General features: G+C 39.7%; 1 protein-coding gene across 45 annotated transcripts in view; it reads left to right on the top strand.

Annotated features, from left to right (window-relative positions):
• Positions 1-20,664, top strand: part of SEMA6D (semaphorin 6D) — a 56,111-nt gene extending 35,447 nt beyond the window's left edge. For 7 of the 45 annotated variants that reach the window (XM_077939354.1, XM_077939355.1, XM_077939356.1 and 4 more), the window contains 18 exons: positions 6,160-6,322; positions 6,724-6,835; positions 7,396-7,456; positions 7,579-7,641; positions 7,751-7,852; positions 8,082-8,172; positions 8,627-8,746; positions 9,446-9,534; positions 10,277-10,494; positions 10,601-10,732; positions 11,076-11,231; positions 11,321-11,494; positions 12,293-12,433; positions 12,529-12,606; positions 13,029-13,129; positions 13,488-13,544; positions 15,033-15,200; positions 16,954-20,664. In XM_077939354.1, coding sequence (XP_077795480.1) covers positions 6,214-6,322; positions 6,724-6,835; positions 7,396-7,456; positions 7,579-7,641; positions 7,751-7,852; positions 8,082-8,172; positions 8,627-8,746; positions 9,446-9,534; positions 10,277-10,494; positions 10,601-10,732; positions 11,076-11,231; positions 11,321-11,494; positions 12,293-12,433; positions 12,529-12,606; positions 13,029-13,129; positions 13,488-13,544; positions 15,033-15,200; positions 16,954-18,242 — 3,261 coding nt within the window. In that variant the 5' untranslated portion in view covers positions 6,160-6,213 and the 3' untranslated portion in view covers positions 18,243-20,664. Of the gene's footprint in view, positions 1-5,139; positions 5,242-6,159; positions 6,323-6,723; positions 6,836-7,395; positions 7,457-7,578; positions 7,642-7,750; positions 7,853-8,081; positions 8,173-8,626; positions 8,747-9,445; positions 9,535-10,276; positions 10,495-10,600; positions 10,733-11,075; positions 11,232-11,320; positions 11,495-12,292; positions 12,434-12,528; positions 12,607-13,028; positions 13,130-13,487; positions 13,545-15,032; positions 15,201-16,953 lie in introns of those variants that run through there. The other 38 variants (XM_077939359.1, XM_077939361.1, XM_077939362.1 and 35 more) reach the window with 11 other exon arrangements.
• The last annotated feature ends 4,478 nt before the right edge of the window (positions 20,665-25,142 follow it).

Raw genomic sequence — 25,142 nt, forward strand, 5'->3', positions numbered from 1 at the left:
GAAAGTAGAGCAGTATGAGCAAGCTGGAAGAACAAGAGGATAGCATCAGAGCACACGATGCTTTACTTTATGATTCTGAGGCGGAAATCCCCATATGGAACCATGGGCTGAGGCTAGTAAAGTCTTTGTAAAGCTAGAGAACATGATTGGGAAACTATCAGGTAAAAGAGAGGAGGAGGGGCAGGACTTATACCAAAGACTTTTTGTAAGATCATGGAGGCACAAGGTCTGGAAGACTCATCAGGAAACTAAAAGGAAGCAACTCCACATTCAGATCCTGAGGCAGGAGGAGTAGGAGAGTCTAAGCAGATCCTCTTTGCATAGTGACATCTTGGGACGAGAGCTAGGGGATAGCTTTCAAATCAACATGGTTTCTCTCTGGGTTCTTTGGGCTAGTGATAAAGTAGGTCTACCCCATTTCTACATTCTCATTTCCTTTGAGCTATCTAGTTTTCAGGAAGACAAAGACTGTGTACCACTTTCTCCATCTGGGATTTGTTAATTTCAAATTTGGCTACTATGCTGTAAACATAAAAAGAACTTGTGGCCAGATATGGTGGCTCACGCCTGTAATCCCAGCATTTTGGGAGGCCCAGGTGGGAGAATCACTTGAGGCCAGAAGTTCAAGACCAGCCTAGGCAACGTAGTGAGACCTCATCTCTACTAAAAGAACAAAATAAATTTTTTTTAAGTTTAAAAATTTGCATTAACCTTCCCTATAAATTCCCCTGCCCAAAGAACTTGCCTTCAATATTTCTTTTAGTTTGTATCTGGTAACAACAAATCTTTGAGTTTTTATTTGTATGAAACATCTTTATTTTGCCTTCGTTTTAGAAGACTATTTTTACAGGTTGTAGAATTCTAGGCTCGAAATTTATTTTCTTTCAGCAACATAAAAATGTCATTCTATGGCCTGCTGGCTTCCATTGTTTCTACTGATAAGTCAGCTGTCTGTATTATTCTTGCTTTTTGGAAGGTAATATATCTTAGTGTTCAATATTTTAAAAATTTTTCCTTGTTTCAACATTTTGAGTATAATGTGTCTTAACTGTTATTTCCTTATATGTAGAACTTCTTAGAATTTCTTGAATGTGTGGCTTATAATCTTATATCGGTTTTGAAAATGTGCGCAGCCATTATCTTGTAAAATATTGCTTCTGTCCATTTCTCTCTCTGCAGTCTCAGGGACTCCAGTATGTTAATTCTTTCACAAAATCCTATGTCTCTTACTCTCTTGTCTGTCTTTTTCAAACTTTTTGCTCTCCTTATTTCTGTCTGATAATTTCTATTTGTTTGTCTTCTTACTCACTAATCTTCTCTTCACCTCTGGCAAATATGTTGCTAAACACATCTATTAAGAAGATGTGTTATTTATTGTGCCTTTTTTTTTTTTGAGACAGTCTCTCTTTGTCACCTAGGCTGGAGTTCAGTGGTGCAATCTCAGCTCACTGCAACCTCTGCCTTCCCAGTTCAAGTGATTCTTCTGCCTCAGCCTCCTGAGTAGCTAGGATTACAGGCGTGTACCACCATGCCTGGCTACTTTTTGTATTTTTAGTACAGAAAGGGTTTCACCATGTTGGTCAGGCTGGTCTCGAACTCCTGACCTCGTGATCCACCCACCTCGGCCTCCCAAAGTGCTGGGATTATAGGCATGAGCCACCGCGCCCAGCCTTGTTGTTGAATTTTTATTTAATTCTTTTTTATAGATTCCAGTTCTCTGGTGAAATTCTCCATCTTGTCATCTTTTTTTCTTGGACAAAAAAAGCACAGTTATTTTCAAAACATATATTTGGTAACTCTAATATCTGGGTTACCCGTGGGCCTATTTCTATTGTGTTTTTTTTCTCTCTCTCTCAGTTGCAGTTTTTGGAATTTCTGATAATTTCTACTTGAATGTTGAGCAATGTATGTAAATAATTGTAGTCTCTGGATGATGTTATCTTTTTCTCAAGAAGTGTTATCTTTTCCGGCAAGCAGCTGGAGTGGGAGATTATATCCATTCAGTCTGGGACTTAGCTTACTGGATTGGATTGGAATTTTTGTAAATCATGGTTTACCTCACATTTTTCTCCTCTTCTAGAGTGTAGCTTGTCAGGGGGCAAGATGATAGCCTTTGGTTATTTACTGGTACTCCCTTCTTGGTGGGTCCAAAACTTGTGACTGCCAGAAATTTGACTTTTCTTTATAGCTATACTCTCATTTTTATAGAGCCTTAAGCTCTATGAAATTAGCAAACATAAAATTATAAAAATGTAACAGTATATTATAATATAAATATAATAATATATTATGTATAATAATATAAACGTAAATATTATATAAAATCATCAAATCTCCATAAGGCAAAATCAAATGCTGAGTTTGGGGCTAAGCTCCATGTACCTCCCTTTTCCCAAGTATCCTGTCACTCATGCCCTGGTTATTCTGGCAGCTCTGAACTCCCATTAAGAGCTTTCCTCATCATATTTAGTATTTAACATTAACAGTGTATGGGAGAAGTTCATATAAAATACCAAAAACTGAATAAACATACCTAGTCAGGCATTCTTGCTCTCTGACTGTGTCACAAACAGGAATGACTTCATGTGGGAATGTTCTTTACCCTAAGCTTGCATGTGAGGAAGACGGTTTCCTCTTTTTAGGAGGCCTGTCCCTCTGTGAAGCTGTGCCTTATCCTCTAAGAATGCTCCTGTCGTTGTTAGGACGGTATACATAAACAGTTTGGCAAATATCTGTACAAGATGAAGGAATGAACATTGCTTTTGTTTTCCACCTTTTTGTGAGACAGGATGTAACCAGAATAGACATGATGATATTCACTAAAATTTACTAAAGACTTACTGTGGAGCAGGCTCTGTGTTAGATGCTTCGTACTGATTATCTCATTTAATCCTAAACAGAGCCTATGAGGTAATAAAGATAGTTATTCCCATTTCATATTTGATGAAACTGGGGCTTAAAGAGATGAAGTTAATTTAAACAGGGTCCAAGAGCCAGGAAGTAAATGGCACAAACAAGTTTGAACTCAGATTTTTCTAATCTTCAAGATCCATGTTTTTTTTTCCAACATTTCATCCTGCTGCTTGGCCTGCCTTTTTTCAACATAACTAGTATCATGATTTCACTGACCCCTGGACTCCTGATACATCTTCTTATATAAAGTCAGAGCTAAGTAGTCTGAGGGATTTACATGCAAAGACATCCCCTTTCTGGTACATTGCTTTCAGGTATTTCCAGATTCTTCCCTCCCCAACCCATCCTTTGAAATATGTATCACATTAAATGCCTCCATTTATAACTACTATGGCAAGTCTGAATGTATTTTTTTTTTCAAAAATACAGCTTTATGCAGAGACAGGAAGCAGTTAGTGGTAGGGCTTTATTTTGGGAGGATTAGAGTGGTAGGGGGTGGGGCATGGGGAGAAATTGCTTTCTGCAGTGTCAGATGAATGAGTTATAGGAAATGATAGCTCAGCCAGCAGCTTGGTGCTTGCTAGTGAGTCAGCAGTGATTCCATCCTCAGCCCCAGTGCTGGGATCACAGCTGAGAGACACTCTTCCTGTTGAGGGCTCCTCCCCGCCCACTGTCTGGGACATGGAGGCTCTGCTTACCTGATGTGAGCCATTCAGTTACCTGTAACGGAGGAGAAGGAGACACAGAACAGTCTTTTTGTTTCAATGCAGATGTTTCTACACGTCTTTGGGATTAATTGGTATTTCTAATTCTTTTTCCTGATATCCAACAGAAAGATTCAGTGACTTTCCATCTAGAGAATGATGATGTTTGGGACCGGTGTCAAAGCAGAAGCTAGTTCTTAGGGCAACATTTTTTACTTTTATACTACTTCAACTTTAGAAGGTATTTATAAATGATCAAAACAGTATGGAAAAGCAAGACAGGAAGACACTCCTTCAGAAAAAGGGGTAAACAAGGAAAAACCATCTTGTCAGGACAATGGAAACCATGTAGAGGTAGTAAAAAACTAGAACCAAATCATTGTGGTTGTTGGGGTAGGATAGTAGGATTATCGGTGATTGCTTTTTTGTTTTGTTTTATTACTTTATTTTCCAGGTCCAATACATAGGCACATGTTGTAAAATTTATTCTATAAGTAGTCCTTTAGTGTTTTAAAATAACTAGTTGTGAAAAATAACTGGCCAAATAACTTTAATATTTTAGGATATCTTTTCCCCAAGCCCTGATGAGACTCTTAAAGTCAATCTAGTCATACCCAGGATTTCCTAGTAGGAAATGGGTAGAGAGGTCTAACTTTTCTCAGAATTTCCTATGTGCCAGGCATTAGCTTCCTTTTCACTCAGAAGGTGCTATTATCCATATTTTACAGATCAAGAAACTAATGCTCAAAGAGATTGAAGGAACGTTCCCAGGCCAATTGTTAGTATGTGGTATAATTTCATCCATGCCCAAGTCCTACTGACTCCAAAGTCCACACTCTTTTAACTTTAGTACAAAATGATGCCACCACAGTTTCCATTCCACCTGCTTTTTGTAAGGCAGTTTAAATGCGTTAACGTACTGCTGGATTGATCATCCACGAAAAAAAACTGTTGGAATATATTATTCTCTTTCTGAAAAACTGGGACTCTAAAATTCACATATACTTGACTTGTACTTTAGTTAGAGAAATATTTAGAGCATTGGATAGCATGCATATCTGTGTGCTTCACCTGAAGTCCATAAAAAAGGCACAGTAAGTACCTGATTTAGTGGTTGGACTCCCCTGGAATTTGCAGTGACTCTCATGATCTCTCCTAAAGTTCTTAGATACGTAAGACTGATGATAAAGTAAATGTTTTGTTGTTCAGAACAGTAGCTGGAAGTGACAGTTTTGGTTGAGGGAGGGGTGTATTGTTGCAAAGTAGAACACTTACAGCTTCACAAAAATATCCATCTCATTGGCCCAACAGGGCCCTCATTTATCTTTTTGATAAGCTAATAACATTTAAAGATCTCTTAAATTTTTTACTGTTATTATAATGCAATTAATGCTGTGTTTTGATGGCTTTATTGAGGTATTTATATATAACAAATTGCACGTATTTAATGTACAATTTGATTAAATTTAACACCTATGAAACATCACTTCAATAAAAATGATGAATATATCCATTTTCCCAAACAGGTTTTTGTAATGCTGTATTTTTGAAGGAAAAAAAATTCAGTCATTTATGTTCCCCTTTCCATTTGGTGAAAATGAGCCTGGACAGGGACCCAGATTATGTGAGTCTGGACTCCAATCTTGCCTTAACTAGCTCCACACAATTCAGTGAGCCCTTTAATTATTTTTGGCCCTTGGATTTTCATCTGAAAAAATGAGGGGGTTGGACTAGATGGTCCCTAAGGACCCCTACAGCTCTGAAGTTCAATAAAGCTAAAAGGACTGGTGTACTTAGGGTATTGGTTTGTGTCCAAATGGTTTTATGTAAAAACGTGGACTTCCCTAGTGGCCTGGTGTCAGCTGTGCCACTTCATCCCTGCCTTGCTTTGCTTGATTGGCTATCATGGAATCATTGTATTTCTTTTAATTCCCTTTCACCCTGATTCAGGGTCATTCATGTCATTGTCTCCATGTTGGTCTTGCTAAGCATAGGGAAATAGTCGACTTAAGAATTTAGGGCTAATGCTTGGGTAATGCTGGGAATTTGGCAACACCATAAGCAAAGAGCTGAGGAGGGATTATGACAGGATCATCAGCCCTCTGGCTATTTTTGAGGCAGCTTGAGCATTTTATGGGGGGCAGAGACAAGCTGTATTAGATATATTTCAGGACTGGGGGAAGGGAAGAGGATTGGAATTTAATTAAAATTCTGATCCCAACTTTGCCCATCTTCTTGCCAAGTCAGCAGCTAGCATTTCTGTTCATGGTTCTGGTGACTCTGCTGTGATGACATACGATTACCTCCAAAATTCTTGTGAATTTGCTGAAAACTTCAATATGCTCAACCAGATGCTTTAATCAGGACTGGCATGCTGCCATCTTTTGCCTGTGTTTTTGGCGATACCTAATCAACCACTGCCAGCATTCCTGGTGGGAGAGGGGATTTGGAGGGAGCTGATGGTGAAAACTGAGCTGATGACAAACAAGAAACCTATTTCATTGCAGCATAGCGATCTTTCCAAATTGCTTCTGTTTTCCAGGTAGCTCAGTGGCATTTCTGAGCAGGGGCTACCCTGACTTCACCTTGGCCCACCATGAGGGTCTTCCTGCTTTGTGCCTACATACTGCTGCTGATGGTTTCCCAGTTGAGGGCAGTCAGCTTTCCTGAAGATGATGAACCCCTTAATACTGTCGATTATCACTGTAAGTCGTCTCAAGAACAGTCTTCTATTCTGAGAAGGAAGCTTTTCTGTTTTTCATTTTCTAAGCATGTTCATTTTCAGAAAGAGGCAGAGATTTTTTATGTCTTAAACATGAATTTGCATCTGAATTTATCAGTAATCATGTCCTAGTGTTTGGAGAAAACGGGACAGTTTTGTTGGGCGCTTTTCTACAGCAACCCGTATATAGGTTATATATGTTGAGTTAAAAGAAAAAGACCATTTGCTGACATTCACTGCCTTTTATTCATTTATATTCAAGACCTTAAGAGAGGAGTTTAGTTAAAACCCTTCTACAACAAGTATATACGGCTAATCAATGCTGTTTATTGATCCCTCAGCTCCATAATCCTGAATGATGGTTTAGCCCATTTTTACTTGCAGATTCAAGGCAATATCCGGTTTTTAGAGGACGCCCTTCAGGCAATGAATCGCAGCACAGGCTGGACTTTCAGCTGATGTTGAAAATTCGAGACACACTTTATATTGCTGGCAGGTAATTTTCCTCTCATTGGTTTATTAGATTAAAATTCTTTTCTCTAGTGGTGCTTGCATTAATGTGTCTAGTTCATGAAAAACTAATATGTGATTGTGATCAAAAATTGCAAGTAGCCAGAAATATTCACTGAGAAGAGTCAGTGTTGTGTACCAGGAACAAAATACAAAGCTCAAGCCTTCAGCGGTGCTATTTTATTACTGCCATCAAGAAATCATACACCATTCTTTTTTCCTAAAGCAGCAGGGGAAAAAAAAACCTTTCTTTATGCGTTTTTAACTTAGAATTATTCAAGCAAATATCAGAAATATGTCTGTGCTAATACCAAGTAGCAGTTTGACCCATGCCTGGAGAGAAGAGCTTTCTTCGCTCTCTGACTACAGTGATGTATAAAAGCATCTCACTAATGAAAAAGTACTCTTTGTTGACTTTGTTTGAGACAGAGAAAATCCAGATGATCTCTAAAACACAATAAAGGCAGATCTGTAAAAATAAAATAAGAAGCAGCTTAACATTTTTATGTATTCACATGATATGTTTTATTGCCTTATTTCCAATAGGGATCAAGTTTATACAGTAAACTTAAATGAAATGCCCAAAACAGAAGTAATACCAAGCAAGGTGAGCAACTGTAGTTGGCAAATTTATTTACATTCCCTCTGAACCTGATTAATTTTTCCACTCCCTCCCCCGAAAATGTTCCCATTTAAAAACTGAACTTTGGTTTTGCTTGATTAATACAGAAACTGACATGGCGATCAAGACAACAGGATCGAGAAAACTGTGCTATGAAAGGCAAGCATAAAGTGAGTTAAACAGACAAATGTTTGCTAGATTTAGTCTTTCTGTGGGCTTGATACCACAGTGCCAGCACGTTTGAATGTCTGATATTAATGTTACTACTACTTTCTTTAGGATGAATGCCACAACTTTATCAAAGTATTTGTTCCAAGAAACGATGAGATGGTTTTTGTTTGTGGTACCAATGCATTCAATCCCATGTGTAGATACTACAGGGTAAGTATACTTTATGCGATGTGCTTCTTTTGATCAACTTTTCTCCCTTCGCTGGTATGCTGTTAGAGTTGAAACCTTTCTGCTTTCCAGTAATTTGTTTTATCTCTAGTGCTATGAAAGAATAAAGACAGAATTCTTCAAATGGAATTTTAATACAAATAAAACAGTATTGCCTTCAGACAGGCACATTGAATAGATATGACACTGGCTATTTATTTTTCTTTTGTAGTTGAGTACCTTAGAATATGATGGGGAAGAAATTAGTGGCCTGGCAAGATGCCCATTTGATGCCAGACAAACCAATGTTGCCCTCTTTGCTGGTAAGATCCTCTAGCCTAATGAATATAAATGATTAATGACATTGAAGGCAAAAAAGGAATGTAATGGAAGAGTAGAAGTTAATAACTTGGATACCCACCTTGATCTAAGTGTTCGAAAGGCTAAAATCTATGCACAAATTTCCAGAAAAAAAGAAAAAATTAAGGACAAGGATATTTCAGTGCACACTATAAGTATTATGACACCCTGTTGTTAACTAGGCCAGTGACTCCAGATAAGTTGCTTAACTTTTTGATGCCTAGATCCTTCATCTGTAAAATTAGATAATCCCATGGCTGACCTGTCACACATTGATGTGAGTATCAGGTGCAGCCCTATTTGTATAGATAATGGTAATACTGGTGAGAGCACTGCAAAGGGCATAGCACGCTACTGAAGCAAACACACTGCAGGATAATTATGGTTATCTTACCAAAATTATAACTTTGGTTTCAGATGGGAAGCTGTATTCTGCTACAGTGGCTGACTTCTTGGCCAGTGATGCCGTTATTTATCGAAGCATGGGTGATGGATCTGCCCTCCGCACAATAAAATATGATTCCAAATGGATAAAAGGTACCTTTGAAGAGCAGTGTCATGGGGTCACCAGGAGAGTGGATGGCCCAAGTGGGGACAGCAGCCATAGCCATCGAGACGTTCAGCACATGACTTTATATTGTTTATTTAGAACACATAAACACTGCTTTGGTTGTGAACAGGAGCATTGACAGGGAATGAGGAGACTAGTAGCCACCTCAGGAGAGTAAGTTCATCCAGGTGTTTATCCCAGGTGACCTCAAAAAAAAAGCGGGGGGAGATTTCATCTCTGTGTGTACCAATTTGTCTAACCTTCTAAATGCACATAATACTATTTGCCATTTACCCATCTTGGAAAGTTAACAGAGAGAATCGATTAGTCCGTATGAGAGCCATTTTGTTCTTCAGAGTCTAGAAATCAAGATTTTTTATTTTCAGTGTAAGAGGTTTTCTTCCCTAGTTAAATAGGTTAATGAATAAATCTGTTGAAACAAAGACCTTTGCTATAGTTCAGTTCCCTGTAGGTCTTTTTACAGTCCATTAGCTGACTTTAGAGACGACGGGTTCCCTGAAGCTTGAACACACCCATATTGGGACTCCTCAAAATCATTGGCAGATTGGAGTTCTTGTTGGCTTGAATGTAACTGTGCAACATCTGTCAGTCATGCCTTGCAGTCGGGGTCTTATGCTAATTGAATTATCCTTTAGGAACCAGTTTGTTTTTAATTTTTCTTTCAGAGCCACACTTTCTTCATGCCATAGAATACGGAAACTATGTCTATTTCTTCTTTCGAGAAATTGCTGTCGAACATAATAATTTAGGCAAGGCAAGTGTATGCATTTGGCTTGAATCGTGGACTTGTACTGCATGAAATTGAGACCACTGTGATAGAGTTAAGGATGCTCCCTTGGCATGTTTTCCAGCTCTCAATTCAGTGTACATAGGGCCAACTGCAGAGAGGTGGGTTGCCTGTCATGAGAATAATTGCTGGAAAACATCTGAACAATAACCTGAGTGGGAACACCAGCCTTGAGTTTTGAGAAGATTTCCTTTTTTTTCTGCAGCCACAGAGAGTGTTCTACAGGTACCCTTGAGCTATGGATGCTTTTTTTTTTTACTCTTTAGAAAATCATTCATAGTCTCTTCTTTCTCAGTGTCAAAAGGCAGGATAGAAAGTAGGGACCCCATTCAATTTTTAGTGTTTCAGTGAAGGCCCATGTGATTTTAAAGTATTACAACCCCTTCTATGCCAGGTTGAAAGACGACACGTTTCATTAACAATACAGGAAGCAGAGTTGGAGACCAAGTGCTGGAATGGTTTTCATTCAGCAAGGCAGATAGCTCACTTCTTGGGGAGCATGTTTAGCAAAACAGTGGCTCTTTTTTTTTTTCCATAGGTGAATCCAGTTTACCTTCTTACTGGACAGACCCCTAGAGAGAAGACTGCTAGATTCTTTTGAACCAGATGTATCTTTAGCATTTTTTGTCCCTCCCTTAAATAGCATCATTTTGTTTCCATTCCTTTCCATGCTCACAACCCCATCGCTTTGCTTCTGTCTGTTGGGCAGGCTGTGTATTCCCGCGTGGCCCGCATCTGTAAAAACGACATGGGTGGCTCCCAGCGGGTCCTGGAGAAACACTGGACTTCATTTCTGAAGGCTCGGCTGAACTGTTCTGTCCCTGGAGATTCGTTTTTCTACTTTGATGTTCTGCAGTCTATTACAGACATAATACAAATCAATGGCATCCCCACTGTGGTCGGGGTGTTTACCACACAGCTCAACAGGTGAGCGCAGGACCCCAGCACTGCACAGATGTTCTGTACATGCCCATCAGAGCCAAGACAGGCTCCGTGTCGCCAGCCTCTTCCTGATGGTTTTCTTCCTTTTCAGCATCCCTGGTTCCGCTGTCTGTGCATTTAGCATGGATGACATTGAAAAAGTATTCAAAGGACGGTTTAAGGAACAGAAAACTCCAGATTCTGTTTGGACAGCAGTTCCCGAAGACAAAGTCCCAAAGCCAAGGTAAATGAAAAAGTCGAAAAGGGTTTTGTCTTGAACAAAACCCTCCGGTCACTGGAAGAAGCCCTCCTCAGGGAGCAGCTTGGCCAACCTCCCACACCAGGAAGGGGTTTGTCTCTCTGCAGCATCTCAGACGGAGCCAGCGGATATAGCCTTGTGACCTGCAAGCTCATGAGTGTGAATGGAGAGCCCGTTGAGTTCAGGGGCATAGCATTGCTCCTTTAGTTTCACTCACTCTCCTTCCTCCCTTGACCTCTTCTCTGAGAATATGCACTTATTCCTTAGATACAGTACATGGTGTGGCAGGGGCAGCCAAGAGCATAAAAGAACGCTGTTTTCCTTTCAGGCCTGGCTGTTGTGCAAAACACGGCCTCGCTGAAGCTTATAAAACCTCCATCGATTTCCCGGATGAAACCCTGTCATTCATCAAATCTCATCCTCTGATGGACTCTGCTGTTCCACCCATTGCCGATGAGCCCTGGTTCACAAAGACTCGGGTCAGGTGAGATCGTATGGGAAACACTCCTTCCTATCCAACATTTTCTCTGCCCGTTGGCCTCCCCTTCTGATCTGTGCTGCCGCCTCTCGTAGGTACAGACTGACAGCCATCGCAGTGGACCATTCTGCCGGACCCTACCAGAACTACACAGTCATCTTTGTTGGCTCTGAAGCTGGCGTGGTACTTAAAGTTCTGGCAAAGACCAGTCCTTTCTCTTTGAACGACAGCGTGTTACTGGAAGAGATTGAAGCCTACAACCATGCAAAGTAGGTGTATGTTACGAGAATGCCCTTCAGTACTGCTCAAAAATTTCCGGCGTGTATTTCATCTAGTCGTGTCCTTTTGGCCCTCTAAATTAGCCATGGTTTGGCATAATAGTGTTTTGTGTTTTCTTCTCATTGAAATAAATCTTGGGTTTGTTTTTTTCCCGAGCCTACTAGGGCAAGGAGGGTGAACGGTTGATGAGTTTAAAAATCATTCAGCCCTTGTTTTTCACCTGTAGACTATGAGAACATTTTAACAGCACCTCTCTTATCTTGCAGATAAGATGCTACATGCAGCAGACAGTTGTGAGCTTGCATACACACACACACACACACACAAATATACACGCACATACATACACAGAATGTAATACTAGTTAAGCATTTCCTTCCTATCATTAATATGTAAGAGAATATTTAGACCATTTTTAAAAAAACAAGAAATAAAAGAGAGAAATGGGACTAAGGAGAGAACCAGAACCATCTAACACAGGAAAATTTAAATGCATTAAAACACGATCCTTTTTATTTCTATAGTCAAATGCGGCCTTCACAAATGCAATTCATTTCTATCATCATAACAGGAAAGCAATCTTTAAAAACCCTTTGTCCAGCCTGAAATTTAACCAACCGTGCAGAGAAGTAGAAGATGAATCACGTAATTATTATTTCCCAAACTATGTACTTGCCTGGTTTGTTACCAAGAATATTCCTTATGATTTCCCAGCTCTCAGTAATTGCTAAACCAAACCACACTTGACTGACCAAACATATGGCTTCAAAATGTATCCCACAAAATAGGTGCAGTGCTGAGAATGAGGAAGACAAAAAGGTCATCTCATTACAGTTGGATAAAGATCACCACGCTTTATATGTGGCATTCTCTAGCTGCGTTGTCCGCATCCCCCTCAGTCGCTGTGAGCGTTATGGATCATGTAAAAAGTAAGCTCGTGTTTCTTTACTTACCCCGGGTCTTGCAGCATCAAAACCTTTGATGATGAGAAAATCCGAGTTACATTCTGTTTGGTGTTATACAGGTCTTGTATTGCATCTCGTGACCCGTATTGTGGCTGGTTAAGCCAGGGATCCTGTGGTAGAGTGACCCCAGGGATGCTGTAAGTACACTTTCTCACGTGAGCTAGGATGAACTATCCTCTCCAGGGTCTCTAAAGCTAGAAATTGTGGAAAACTTCCAATTACACTACTTTTTCTTTCTTGCTTGCTTTCTTGCTTTCTTTTTTTTGTTTTTTTGTTATGGAAGAAACAGGAAAATGAAAACCAGGAGATGTGAGAAGGAAGGGCATAATAATACTTAAGGGAAATGGTAGACCTAATAATACTTAAGGGAAATGGATGGAGAGAAAAAACCAATTCTATTCTGTTCTCTTCAACATTCTAGTTCACTAGTTTTTAACAGAAATAGCCATTTTAGCAAGTTATGTTAAAATGTTTAATTTTTTTTTTTCTCTCTGCACATTCTTACTAATCAGTCTGTGTTCTTGGTTCTGCTCTGGTTGTCACTTGTGTTCCTATGAAGGCTGTTAACCGAAGACTTGTTTGCTTTCCATAACCACAGTGCTGAAGGATACGAGCAAGACACAGAATTCGGCAACACAGCTCATCTAGGGGACTGCCATGGTAAGACAGAATCTTCCATTCCCACCTGGAGCTGCTTTTTGACCACCTTTGCACGTGGACATTATTTTACAATCAGTCTTTTTAATGACTCAGGACACATACCACCTAGCATTTTAACTTAAACTTCGCAAAAGCTGAGCTGTTTGATCATGGGGATACATTAGAAAAGAGGCTTACTTTTTTTTCCTTCACCATTTACAATTTTGTAGGAAATCTAGAGAGAGATAGTCTAACCAGTAGGTTAATCTTTTTAATTTATAGTCTTTTTTTTTTTACTTTTTTAGTTAATTGGAATTCATAAATTTTTGCTTTCTTTTGGTTACTTTTCACTGATTACTTGTTCCTTTAATTCTTTTAGAAATTTTGCCTACTTCAACTACACCAGATTACAAAATATTTGGCGGTCCAACATCTGGTTAGTTTTTTTTAATTTTTTTGAATTAACAACCTTTTCTTTCCTTCAGTTCAGCATTTTCAGCCCCTTCTCCCCTCCTTTTGCGCAGTTTGGCAGCCCTTCATTTTTCTGCTTTGATTCATAATCCCACTGATGGTACCAAAAGACTTTTCTTACTGAGCACTTCACCCTTGTATAGCATGTTAACACTTCATCATTGACCAAGCCACATCCTTTAAGAAAATTCAAATGGGCTAACATAGACTGCATTCCAGCTGCACGCACGCCCACCCAAGCTTTCTTCTTTCTCACCTCTTTGCATTGTGAATGTTTCTTCTGGTCATCTGTATTTAATGGATGGCGGAATTTCATTATTTTTCCCCATCTCTCCTCACCTTTCCTATGACCTAGTAAACAAATACACATTTCCCATAAATGTGTATTTAAAAGTTTTAGAGATCTTTGAATGGTTTGCGCTCATCCTGCGAATCTTTGAATGTTGTGGTCTCGGTCGTGTGAAAAAGGCTTCAGTGGAGTGAAGCTGATTTTTGATGTATTAAGATGTTCAGTGGGCTCTCCAAGCCTCTCTGTACCTGTTTTGGAACCTTCTTCTGTAATCGTTGCACCAGTCAGAATTGCAGTCTCTGAGGTTTTAGCCTAAAAGCGTAGGCTTACATTTTGAGGGAAAATCTATTTGGAGGAAATCAGTACTAGACATGCTAAAAGGTTAAGTTACTCCCGGTCCTATTGCTGCTTCTAAAACTCACCAGCAATTCCTTTCCTCAGGGGGAGAAAAAGATGGCAGATCTTATATATCAGAATATCCTCGTTCAGTTTGTAAATGCCATTGCCTTTGCATTAGGTTCTGCTAACTCTTTGGAAGAAACTCCCCAGCAGTTTTGGAGAGTACAGGCAAAGTCTGTCCCTCCTTCGGTGTTTTACTGTCGGGGGCAGAGCCTCAGTGTAGTGAATAATCTACATATGGACAGGAGGCCACTAGTAACAACCTCTTAGGCAGAGCTGGTTTATCACATCCAAAATCAAGTCTCTTCATAGACTTAACCAGATATTTTCCGACAAAATTCCATCATAGCTTCTTCCCCAATAAAGACTATAGATTTTCTAACCATCTGTGAAAGTGCTTTTTAGGATGCATAAAAAGAAATGAAATGATGTCTCACAAGAGAAGGAAGAAACAGCAACTAATCTGCCCTGGGAATTATATTACCTTTTTCATGAGTGTCATTAGTAACCACAGGGGCTTTCCTAAGAGCCTTTCGAGTATCTTTAATTTTGAAATCTGCTTAATATGTCTTTACTGTTAATTTTCAGTTTTCATTCACTCCCTTGAAAGGAAAGAATTTGATGTAGCTTCCTCAGGCGTGTTTTTACAAAATCCTAGAGCAAACGTTCTCATGAAATTTACTCAAACTTTATTTAAAAATGCAACAGACCAATCAAAAAAATCTTGACATTATCCATATTAATAAAATCTGTTTGCCACCACAGACATGGAGGTATCTTCATCTTCTGTTACCACAATGGCAAGTATCCCAGAAATCACACCTAAAGTGATTGATACCTGGAGACCTAAACTGACAAGCTCTCGGAAATTTGTAGTTCAAGATGATCCAAACACTTCTGATTTTACTGATCCTTTATCGGGTATCCCAAAGGGTAAGGCCTCAGCAGGGACCTCATCTCTAACTGCATGGAAACCTGATCCTTAATATCACTGAGGAGTATGTGGTTCTCCAGAGGTGAGCCTCACTGGAGCTTCTGCGGTTGTACCTCCACCGCCCCTAGCTACAGTCTCTCTGGCTTTCTGTGGTTATATCTGAGTGCATTCCTTAAAAGATAAAAGAGGTGGAAAGCTGTTGGAGAAAAGGCTGCTGAAGCAGCCACTCAGACAATCTAATCTGTGTTGATTTCTGTCTGAAGAAGCAGAGAGCGTGCTGGATTTCAGGAAATTTCAAGGGTCACCGCAGCAAAAAACAAAACTCATTAATTGCAAATATCCTGATATCAGATGTTTTGTCTAGGAACCTTTCCCAGCCTCTTGTTTAGCTTCCATTCAAAATGCAGTCTGAAAAGGATATGTGAGATGCTAAGTTGCTTGAATGCCACAAGCAATAAAACATAACAGAATGCTTGTCCATAACTATCATTTTCAGCCCGTAATAGGAGCAGTTATAAAATAGCTGCCTGTTGAGTTAGCTTATTAGATATATTACTCTAGGAAAAAAAATCTATTCTTTAGTGCTTACTAAACTATGGTATCAGGTTTCCAATCAGTTTTTATGGCAGCGCATTGTCATTTATGATTTATATCGGTTGATTTTCATTTTATGTGTTTTCGTTGTAAACAATTTTATAATCATTCTTCATTCTTCTTTCTGCTTTGCTTTCTTTAGTAATACCATTTTTTTCTCCTTTTCTTTCTTGGTCTTTCACAGTGCCACTGAATTCCATAACATTAATTAAACATTAATTAAAAACAACTAATGTTCAAAGGCCTTAGCACTAACTTAAAGCAACAGAATCTTCAAAATCACTCTGACTTACCTTACTCTGGGATAGCTGTGTTTATAGCATGTAACAGACTTGAATACCTCTTAAACTAACATTTTTTAATTAATTGTTAGATGTCTGTGGTTGCATTAAAAGGTTAAGTTTAATTTCAATAATTATAAACTAATTTGCTCTTCTTTTTCTAGGTCTAATTTAAATATTTTCAAATATCTTCGGATAATTTGACAATTTTCTTAACTAATACGTAGTATGTTTCCTTAGACTGTCTGGATTTCTTACATAGTCGGTCATTCAAGAGTGCTTCACCCCAAGATGGAATGAAAAAAAAATTCAAGCAAACATGAAAGTCTCTTTTTATAGCTAACAGTGATCAAGCAGATATTTTTGGTTTGTGAACAAATTATGTGTTCTTATTTAAGTTAGTATAATTTTATTGGGATATTATGTTAGCATAATATATATTTATGCTAATTATTACAGTTTCCTATATCCTAACAGCTACCTTTTAATCCTGAATTAAGAGAAAATTATGCCACAAAACACATAATGAGTTTAAGGTTAGCTATTTAGAAACTATGCACTTCTAACTATTTTTTAGATCAAACTCTTAAACTTTCTAACATATAACAACTATTTATGAGGGATTGGAGGAAAAGAACAGAAGAATACCGATCAGTGGGAGATTAGAGTTATCCTGGCATTTGCAGCAATCCTGTATGTCTCTGGGGATCCTAGTTTGATTAAAGACAAAATATACAAGGAATTTTGGAGTCTACTTGACCCTCCAAGCTAAGCATACGAACCATGTGAAGGTCTTGTTGGCTCGTTGAAAGCCATTTGCTGTTTATTATTATTTTTAAAAAGCACCTCATTCACACATCTCATGTGTCTATTGCAGGTGTACGATGGGAAGTGCAGTCTGGAGAGTCCAACCAGATGGTCCACATGAACGTCCTCATCACCTGTGTCTTTGCTGCTTTTGTTTTGGGGGCATTCATTGCAGGTGTGGCAGTATACTGCTATCGAGACATGTTTGTTCGGAAAAACAGAAAGATCCATAAAGATGCAGAGTCCGCCCAGTCGTGCACAGACTCCAGTGGAAGTTTTGCCAAACTGAATGGTCTCTTTGACAGCCCTGTCAAGGAATACCAACAGAATATCGATTCTCCTAAACTGTATAGTAACCTGCTGACCAGTCGGAAAGAGCTCCCACCCAATGGAGATACTAAATCCATGGTAATGGACCATCGAGGGCAACCTCCAGAGCTGGCTGCTCTTCCCACTCCTGAGTCTACACCCGTGCTTCACCAGAAGACCCTGCAGGCCATGAAAAGCCACTCAGAAAAGGCCCATGGCCATGGGGCTTCAAGGAAAGAAACCCCTCAGTTTTTTCCCTCTAGTCCGCCGCCTCATTCCCCATTAAGTCATGGGCATATCCCCAGCGCCATTGTTCTTCCAAATGCTACCCATGACTACAACACGTCTTTCTCAAACTCCAACGCTCACAAAGCTGAAAAGAAGCTTCAAAACATTGATCACCCTCTTACAAAGTCATCCAGTAAGAGAGATCACCGGCGTTCTGTCGATTCCAGAAATACCCTCAATGACCTCCTGAAGCATCTGAATGACCCAAATAGTAACCCCAAAGCCATCATGGGAGACATCCAAATGGCACACCAGAACTTAATGCTGGATCCCGTGGGATCGATGTCTGAGGTCCCACCTAAAGTCCCTAACCGGGAGGCATCGCTATACTCCCCTCCTTCAACTCTCCCCAGAAATAGCCCAACCAAGCGAGTGGATGTCCCCACCACTCCTGGAGTCCCAATGACTTCTCTGGAAAGACAAAGGGGTTATCACAAAAATTCCTCCCAGAGGCACTCTATATCTGCTATGCCTAAAAACTTAAACTCACCAAATGGCGTTTTGTTATCCAGACAGCCTAGTATGAACCGTGGAGGATATATGCCCACCCCCACTGGGGCGAAGGTGGACTATATTCAGGGGACACCAGTGAGTGTTCATCTGCAGCCTTCCCTCTCCAGACAGAGCAGCTACACCAGTAATGGCACTCTTCCTAGGACGGGACTAAAGAGGACGCCGTCCTTAAAACCTGACGTGCCACCAAAGCCTTCCTTTGTTCCTCAAACCCCATCTGTCAGACCACTGAACAAATACACATACTAGGCCTCAAGTGTGCTATTCCCATGTGGCTTTATCCTGTCCATGTTTTTGAGAGGATGATGTTGTAAGGGTACCTTAAAACAAGAGACTTGCTTGTATTTTAAGAGAACCAAGTGGCCAAAGAAACTCTTTCTAACTTTGGCAACATCAGAACTTGCCACATGTAGCTACTGCAGCAAGGCTTCTGTGTACTTGCCTGAAAACAAAGGAAGGTGCTGGTCATTCCATTTCTTTTGTTTGAAGCTAAAGAGATGTGTAGCTCCCAGGGGCTACCTTACCAGTATAAAGAGCTGATAACAGTACTCAGAAGAATCTGTGAACAAATACTTGAAAATGGGTTCAATGTTGACTGCCATTATGTGTGGTCTTCCCATTAAATGTGAACGTTTTAATATGTATGCATTCACCTTGCCTCTTGCACAAATGTCGAAAAAAGATGGTAATGTCTCAAAGAAATGAACTTGTAGATTACCACGCAGTTTGCTAAAAATTCAATCTTTGACCCAAGCTGTAGCATTTTTTTTTTCATGTGTGGCATTTTTTTCATGCCACCAACAAACTTGTTGCGTGTGTGTGTGTGTGTTTGTGTGTGTGTGTGTGCTGTGCCCACTAGGATTTGTTTAGGTGCCCATTGCATCTTTTTGTGCTATGGAGTTGTTTACATTGAGCATAACTGAACGAGAGACAATACTACTTCCCACAGGAGTCCATTGGGTTCAGCTTTGAAAGAGGAATAGAATCGAGGCTCCTTTGACCATCAAAATGATGAACTTTACTTATGTGGTACCCAATGCCAGAATGTAAGAGTTGCAAGTGATTTTGTGCTGCTATTCATTAAAACTTCTATTCCAGTCTTGCCAGCTTAAGGAGATCAAGATATTAAGAGGTATCCTTGATTTATTTTCCAGTATTCAGTAGTAAAATTTTCCTGTCCACTGTGAATCAAAGCCTGAGTCACTCTATTTAACCTTAGACACATTAATAAGGTTTTATTTTTATTGTGTTTGGTTTTTTCCCGCATAGTAAAATTTCTCCTCCTTTAACTCCTCCTACCCCCCAAGGTAAAAAACAAAAAAAACAAACAAAAAATAGAAGACGAAAGAAAGACATATGAAAGGAATTGTAATTGGCTTAACAGAAACAGTCTGTGAAGACTAACAGTGGTGCAATCATGTTGTCTGTGTTGTGTTATGTGAGAATTTTCTCCTAAGTCATGCAGGTAATGACAATATACTGTAAATACCACATGTGAGTTTACCTGAATCTGTGCATTTTGTGCCTTATTCATGAGAATGATAGAAGTACTAAAATATGTCAAGTGTTTTCAGTATAGCACATTATTTACTGAGTGCCAGTTGTAAATGTTTTTCAACCAGCACCTGAAAAAGACTCTTTTCAAAAAATCACAGAAACAATCTAGAACAATTAATTGTTAACATAATCCAACCTCAGAGCAGCATTACATTCTTTGCCATGATAAACATTCCACTCCTGCTTTCCTAAGGATGAAACAGTGATAATGTGAACTCAAATGAGGTTTCCTGGGTAATGTGACACCTGCAGAAACTATAGAGCGTCATTTATACGTAGTTTGGCAGAAACCACTTACAGTTGATGATGCGCAACCCTGCTGACTGTTTCAGTTAATATGCTGCAGACCACACAGTTGTTTAGTGAACCAAATCTAGAAAGTACCAAGGCAGAGGAATGCTCCTGCTGTAGTCAGGCAAATGAGTTCAACTGGATTTCTTTTGACAATACTGTTGGTACCTATTACTTTGGGGAGGACAGGTTGCAGAAGACCAGATCATTTTTATACAGAATGTGAAATACTGATACAGCTATTCTTTTTTTTTTAAAGAACATTGTTTTATAAAGAACATGATTTCCAGTGATCTCTGGAGGCGCTAAAGCTAAAATTTCTGTTCTTGAAACACTTCAGCTTTGCAACTAAAATATTACAGATTAATAATAAATTAAACCAACCAATGATAAACACTACTCAGTCCACCAACAACAAACGTGTTTGAATTCACCTTACCAATATTAATCCCAGCGTGTGTAAAACGGAACAGTAACTCTATGTGACCCCAGATAACATTTTGTAACATTGTACTTCCTTGTAGTTTGTAATGTGAGTTCAATCAGTATTTATGTTGAAATTTCTAACATGAAATCTAGTCTCTATCCTGTTAATTTAATTTTTAAATGCTTTATCCATTTGTGCAAAGGTAAACGCAGATTGTATCTTTTTTAATGGTACGGCATAAAAAGTAACCCTCAAGTGAAGTGGCTCTATACTGTTTTATAGAGTACTTTAACATGTATAGATATCTTGTAAACTTGTATTGTGGATGTGTAAATAATACGTACTTTGGGTTTTTAACACCGCATGTAAAGTCAAAATAAAATATACAAATCATTATATCTTGCCTCTTGATATTGAAGAGGTTTACAACGTATTATATTTTTTAAATATTTTCAAGTCAATCGACACTGGTAAGAGTTGCTTTTAAAATCTGCCAAAATATTCTTGGAACAGTTGCTCTCCAGTCATGGTTGCACTACCGTTCTCTCCTTGGAAGGCTGGTACTGAAGGTCAGAGCCCCTGAGAAAAATGAGAAACTGCTCAGAAAACCAGCTGAACTGTACTGCATCAACAGTCAAGACGCTTTAGGCAAACAGAGGTGGTTCACATTATCCATAGATCTATCTAGTTCCACAGACATTTTTAAAATTCATGATTTGTTTTCCTGCATGAAATATTTCACATAATTTCAGTTCAAAATTATAACTGGCAAACAGGGTTCCCGTGAACATTTCTTGCAATTTGGTATAAGGAGTTTCTCAGTTCCCTTGTTTTAAACAAATAGAATAAATTAGGAGCTATCTAAATATCTAAATATTGAAATGGAAGGTAACAACATGATTCTACAGCTCTTTCTTAGCACCTAATGAGTTGGTGGCTGCTGTCATTGCTTCTCATGGATATTGACAGTGGCAAGCCACTTCTGAGAAAGACAACAGGGGTGCTTGTAGGAATCCCTGCCCTTTTGGTTCTAGCTGCCACTCCTGGCCAAAGCCCATCTGCAGCTCCCGTGTGGTCATGTTTTCTCAAGGACCTTCAGCAGCATCTTTGCTGAACAGCAGAATGGCCATATTCCTGTCTCGAGTCTTACTCTCCCTGATAGTGTCATCTAATTAGGGGTGCTGCATTTCAGTGTAATTTAGTGGTATCAGAAGTCCTTGTTTATTCCTATCATGGCATGCAATACTCCAGAGACATGAGGAAAAATTTGCAGGAATCCTTTTGTGAGAGAGAAAGACCAGTGGATGACCTGTTTGCCCCATTTCACAGCTCCCAGCACCACAGGTGGTGCCACCAGCCAGAGAGCCTGACCTTGGCCTTCCAAATGACCCCATCATTGGCAGGAAGTCTGTGTAAGTCTGCACACCATTATAGTGCTGGAGAAGAGGGTGGAAGGTGTCTCCTATCTCACTGACTTGCCGAAGTCAATTTGTAACTCAGATTTTGAACAAATGGATGAAAGAAGACACAAGGGAAATGCATCTTCAACCTTGTCTTGCTCTGTCGCCCAGGCTGGAGTGCAGTGGCAGGATCTCGGCTCACTGCAACCTCCGCCTCCCAGGTTTGAGCGATACTCCTGCCTCAGCCTCCCGAATAGCTGGGATTACAGGCACCCGCCACCATGCCCAGTTAATTTTTGTATTTTTAGTAGAGAAGGGGTTTCACCATGTTGGCCAGGTTGGTCTCGAACTCCTGACCTCAGGTGATCTGCCCACCTCAGCCTTCCAAAGTGCTGGGATTACAGGCATGAGCCACCACATGCAGCCTCCTCCTAGGCTTCTTTAGCATTGCATTATCACTCATTTGCATTGCCTGTTTCCATTAACTTGGTGTTTATTATACCTACTGCCTGTTTACTAGTTTTTCTGAGTTCAGCGACTTTTTTCTCTTCTAAAAAATGCACCTTTCTTTTCTCCCTTATAGAAGTTCTTGGCCTTATTCCATCATAGACATTTTTGATAATTTAATGAATGCTATGGACTGAAAGGCGCATTTCCCTTTCCTCTCCAGGACATTTACAGTCCCCTAAAATCACATCTGTGAATCCTCAAGATAAATGCTCAGATCCCATTAGAGACATAGGGTAAGGGAACTTGGGATTTTTTTTCAAAGGGAGCACATAAAACCAGAGAGTAATGGGACAAATACAATAAACTAACCAGGACAAGGCACTGTGCTCTGGTTCCAGAAATTCCATCGACTAAGCACTTGGTTACCCTGGGAAGGGGCAACTTTGAAGCCAGATGCAACACTTGAAATGCTGATACAGGCTAAGAAGAGAGGGCATCTCATCTTCTGCCAGGTAGTGTCATGATGACCCAGGTGCTGGTCTGGCACCAGGAGGACTCACCCTCCTGCCATCAGAGAGAGATCAACTTTCTCATCTTCTCCCAGCTGGTCTCCTTCATCTGCTTGTCAGAGGAGGGAAAAGAACAAAGTGTCCAAAGCAGCCCTAGGTCCAGGTCCAGGGAGCTGGGTTCTAATCCTCACCCCATCACTCATCTAGGGATTAAGGGCACTCCACCTCTCCTGACTTTGGTAAAGAGATGATTTGACATCCATTTCTCTGACAGTTCTATGGTCTCTGTCAACTCTGCAATTCTATTATTTTATGAATGCTATGCTTAACTATTACAAGTTCAATAGCTTGGTTGGTAGTATGTTTATGGATGCATGAGGCCTGCTTCCTGTTAGATATAAGATATATGTGAGATTAACAATAAGTTATGACAAACAGTGCACTTCAAGCCATTTACCTTGGATCTATTAATATATTTGACGTTTACACTTTTTGCATATATAACATGTGAAACACTTAAATCTCTGCCAGTGTTGCATTTTTTATCAAATAGATGTGATATCATAAACAAAGAAGAATGGAACTATAATAAAATCAATCTTTAATTCTTGAGGGGATGGAGGGTGCAAGGCTAGAGGGGGAGGTAATGTCTTGGTCATTCAAATAGTGAATCAACTAGAATTCATATGTAAAGAAAAATAGCATATTTTTAGCCCCTGTCTTATAATATAATTCTTTTTAAAAATTAGGTATTGATTACTGGTTGATAAATCTCATTTTAACATGCACTTGAGTACACTTAGCCTCATATGCAGGGTTTGGGTAAAGTATGAAAATACAGCGTTATATATGCACTGTTACTTGTGAGCGTTCTTCGTCAGTGTGAGATGGACCTACCCAATGCTACTGTAAAGACTGACTTCCGACCAGTTAGAGCAGTGGTAAGAAGGACAATTTGTCAGTGTCAAGCAGCCCTGTGCAGTGGAATGTTCCATGCTGATGGAGGTTCTAAGTCTGTGCTGTCCAACCTAGTAGCTTAGCGTATGTGGTTACTGAGTATTTGAAATGTGGCCAGTATTTGTGAGGACTTACTACACTGGGCAAAGCCATCTACAAGGCCACCCCTGCTGCTGCACCACTGTAAGAGGTCAGGCTGTGGCTCTGAATACAGCAATTCCATGAGGTATTTAACTCTGATTAAAATATAAGACATGCCTTGTACATTTTGTGTATCTACCCTGGGGCTTCACAGACAGTTGAACTCACAATTGATCACCCAATCAATCACAGATCTAGTTTGAGGTCTGTTTTCTGATTTAGAAACTATAATAAGCACATCCATTGACTGCTAAAAAGCATCAGCGCTTGGCTTATGTGGACAGACTTCTCTTACATTTTCCTGGTGCTTTTGAGCCCTATTCAGTTAATCCCCAACATGCCTTTTTTTTTTCTTTTTGAAAGGGATAAGATTGTCATTCCCATTTTCAAGGTACAGAAATTAAGATGAGTGTGAGTGTGACAACTGTGGACATGTAAATGACAGTCAGTTCAAAAATCAGGGCTAATTCACATTCTCACACTCATGCCCGATGCACAAGCTAACACCCTCTGCGAGAGGGTTGAAAAGGGAGTATCGGTGTTCAATCAGTGAGGATGGCCTCTCTCCAGCACTTCATGTATAATGAGGAGAAACAAAAAAGGTAGAATAATTACAGTATCCAGGAATACGTGCCAAACTTCTAATGAAAAACAGAACATTCAGTGACATCAGTCGCATGCTGAGCCATCATAATGAACATGCCAAATCAATTATTTGAAAAAACAATCCATGGGCTGAATTGACAAGGTGTGGGCTGAAAGCAACCAAAAGGATGCATTCAGAGATGCTACAAGAAACTAACTTGATGTGTCCAAATGGTACCCATCTAGGTTTCTGGGCATCTTGCCAGATCTACACCTGCGGACTGGCAGAGAGTCTCTGGGGAGAATTTGTTTATTTCTTACTTTGCCATTTCTTCATATTGAGCTGTGGTTGTATATTGGGAGTTAAACACAGTTACAGTTTTTCCACTGCTCCCTATGGTTGGGAGATCTTTAGGAGTCGGACTATCTTAAAGAATGTTTTCTGATCATTTGAGCTGCCTAGCCTTTTGTGAGGCATTAGAGTAAGCACACAAAAAAAACATCTGTTGAAGAAACAAATTTGGTGATCGCCCCAGCATCTTACCCTAAGTCAGGTGGCAGGGCCTTGCCAGACATTTGCAGCTGTTAATGCTAATAAACATAGTAAAAGCATATAGACCTTCTTAGCATTTGCAAATCAGGTTTTCAAATAAGAGGATTATAGCATTCTTTAACCATTGTCAAAGGAGCATCCCATGGGTTTGGGAGACAGCTTTGGAAAGTATAATAAAGAAATGGAACCCTTGGAGTACTTTTGCAAATGTGAAAGTTTAGAGAGTTTTAGGGAGCGTTTGGGATATGAATTAGGCTCCAAAGTTCAATGACATCTCAG

This window comes from Macaca mulatta, chromosome 7 (genome assembly GCF_049350105.2).
Source record: "Macaca mulatta isolate MMU2019108-1 chromosome 7, T2T-MMU8v2.0, whole genome shotgun sequence".
NCBI lineage: Eukaryota > Metazoa > Chordata > Mammalia > Primates > Cercopithecidae > Macaca > Macaca mulatta.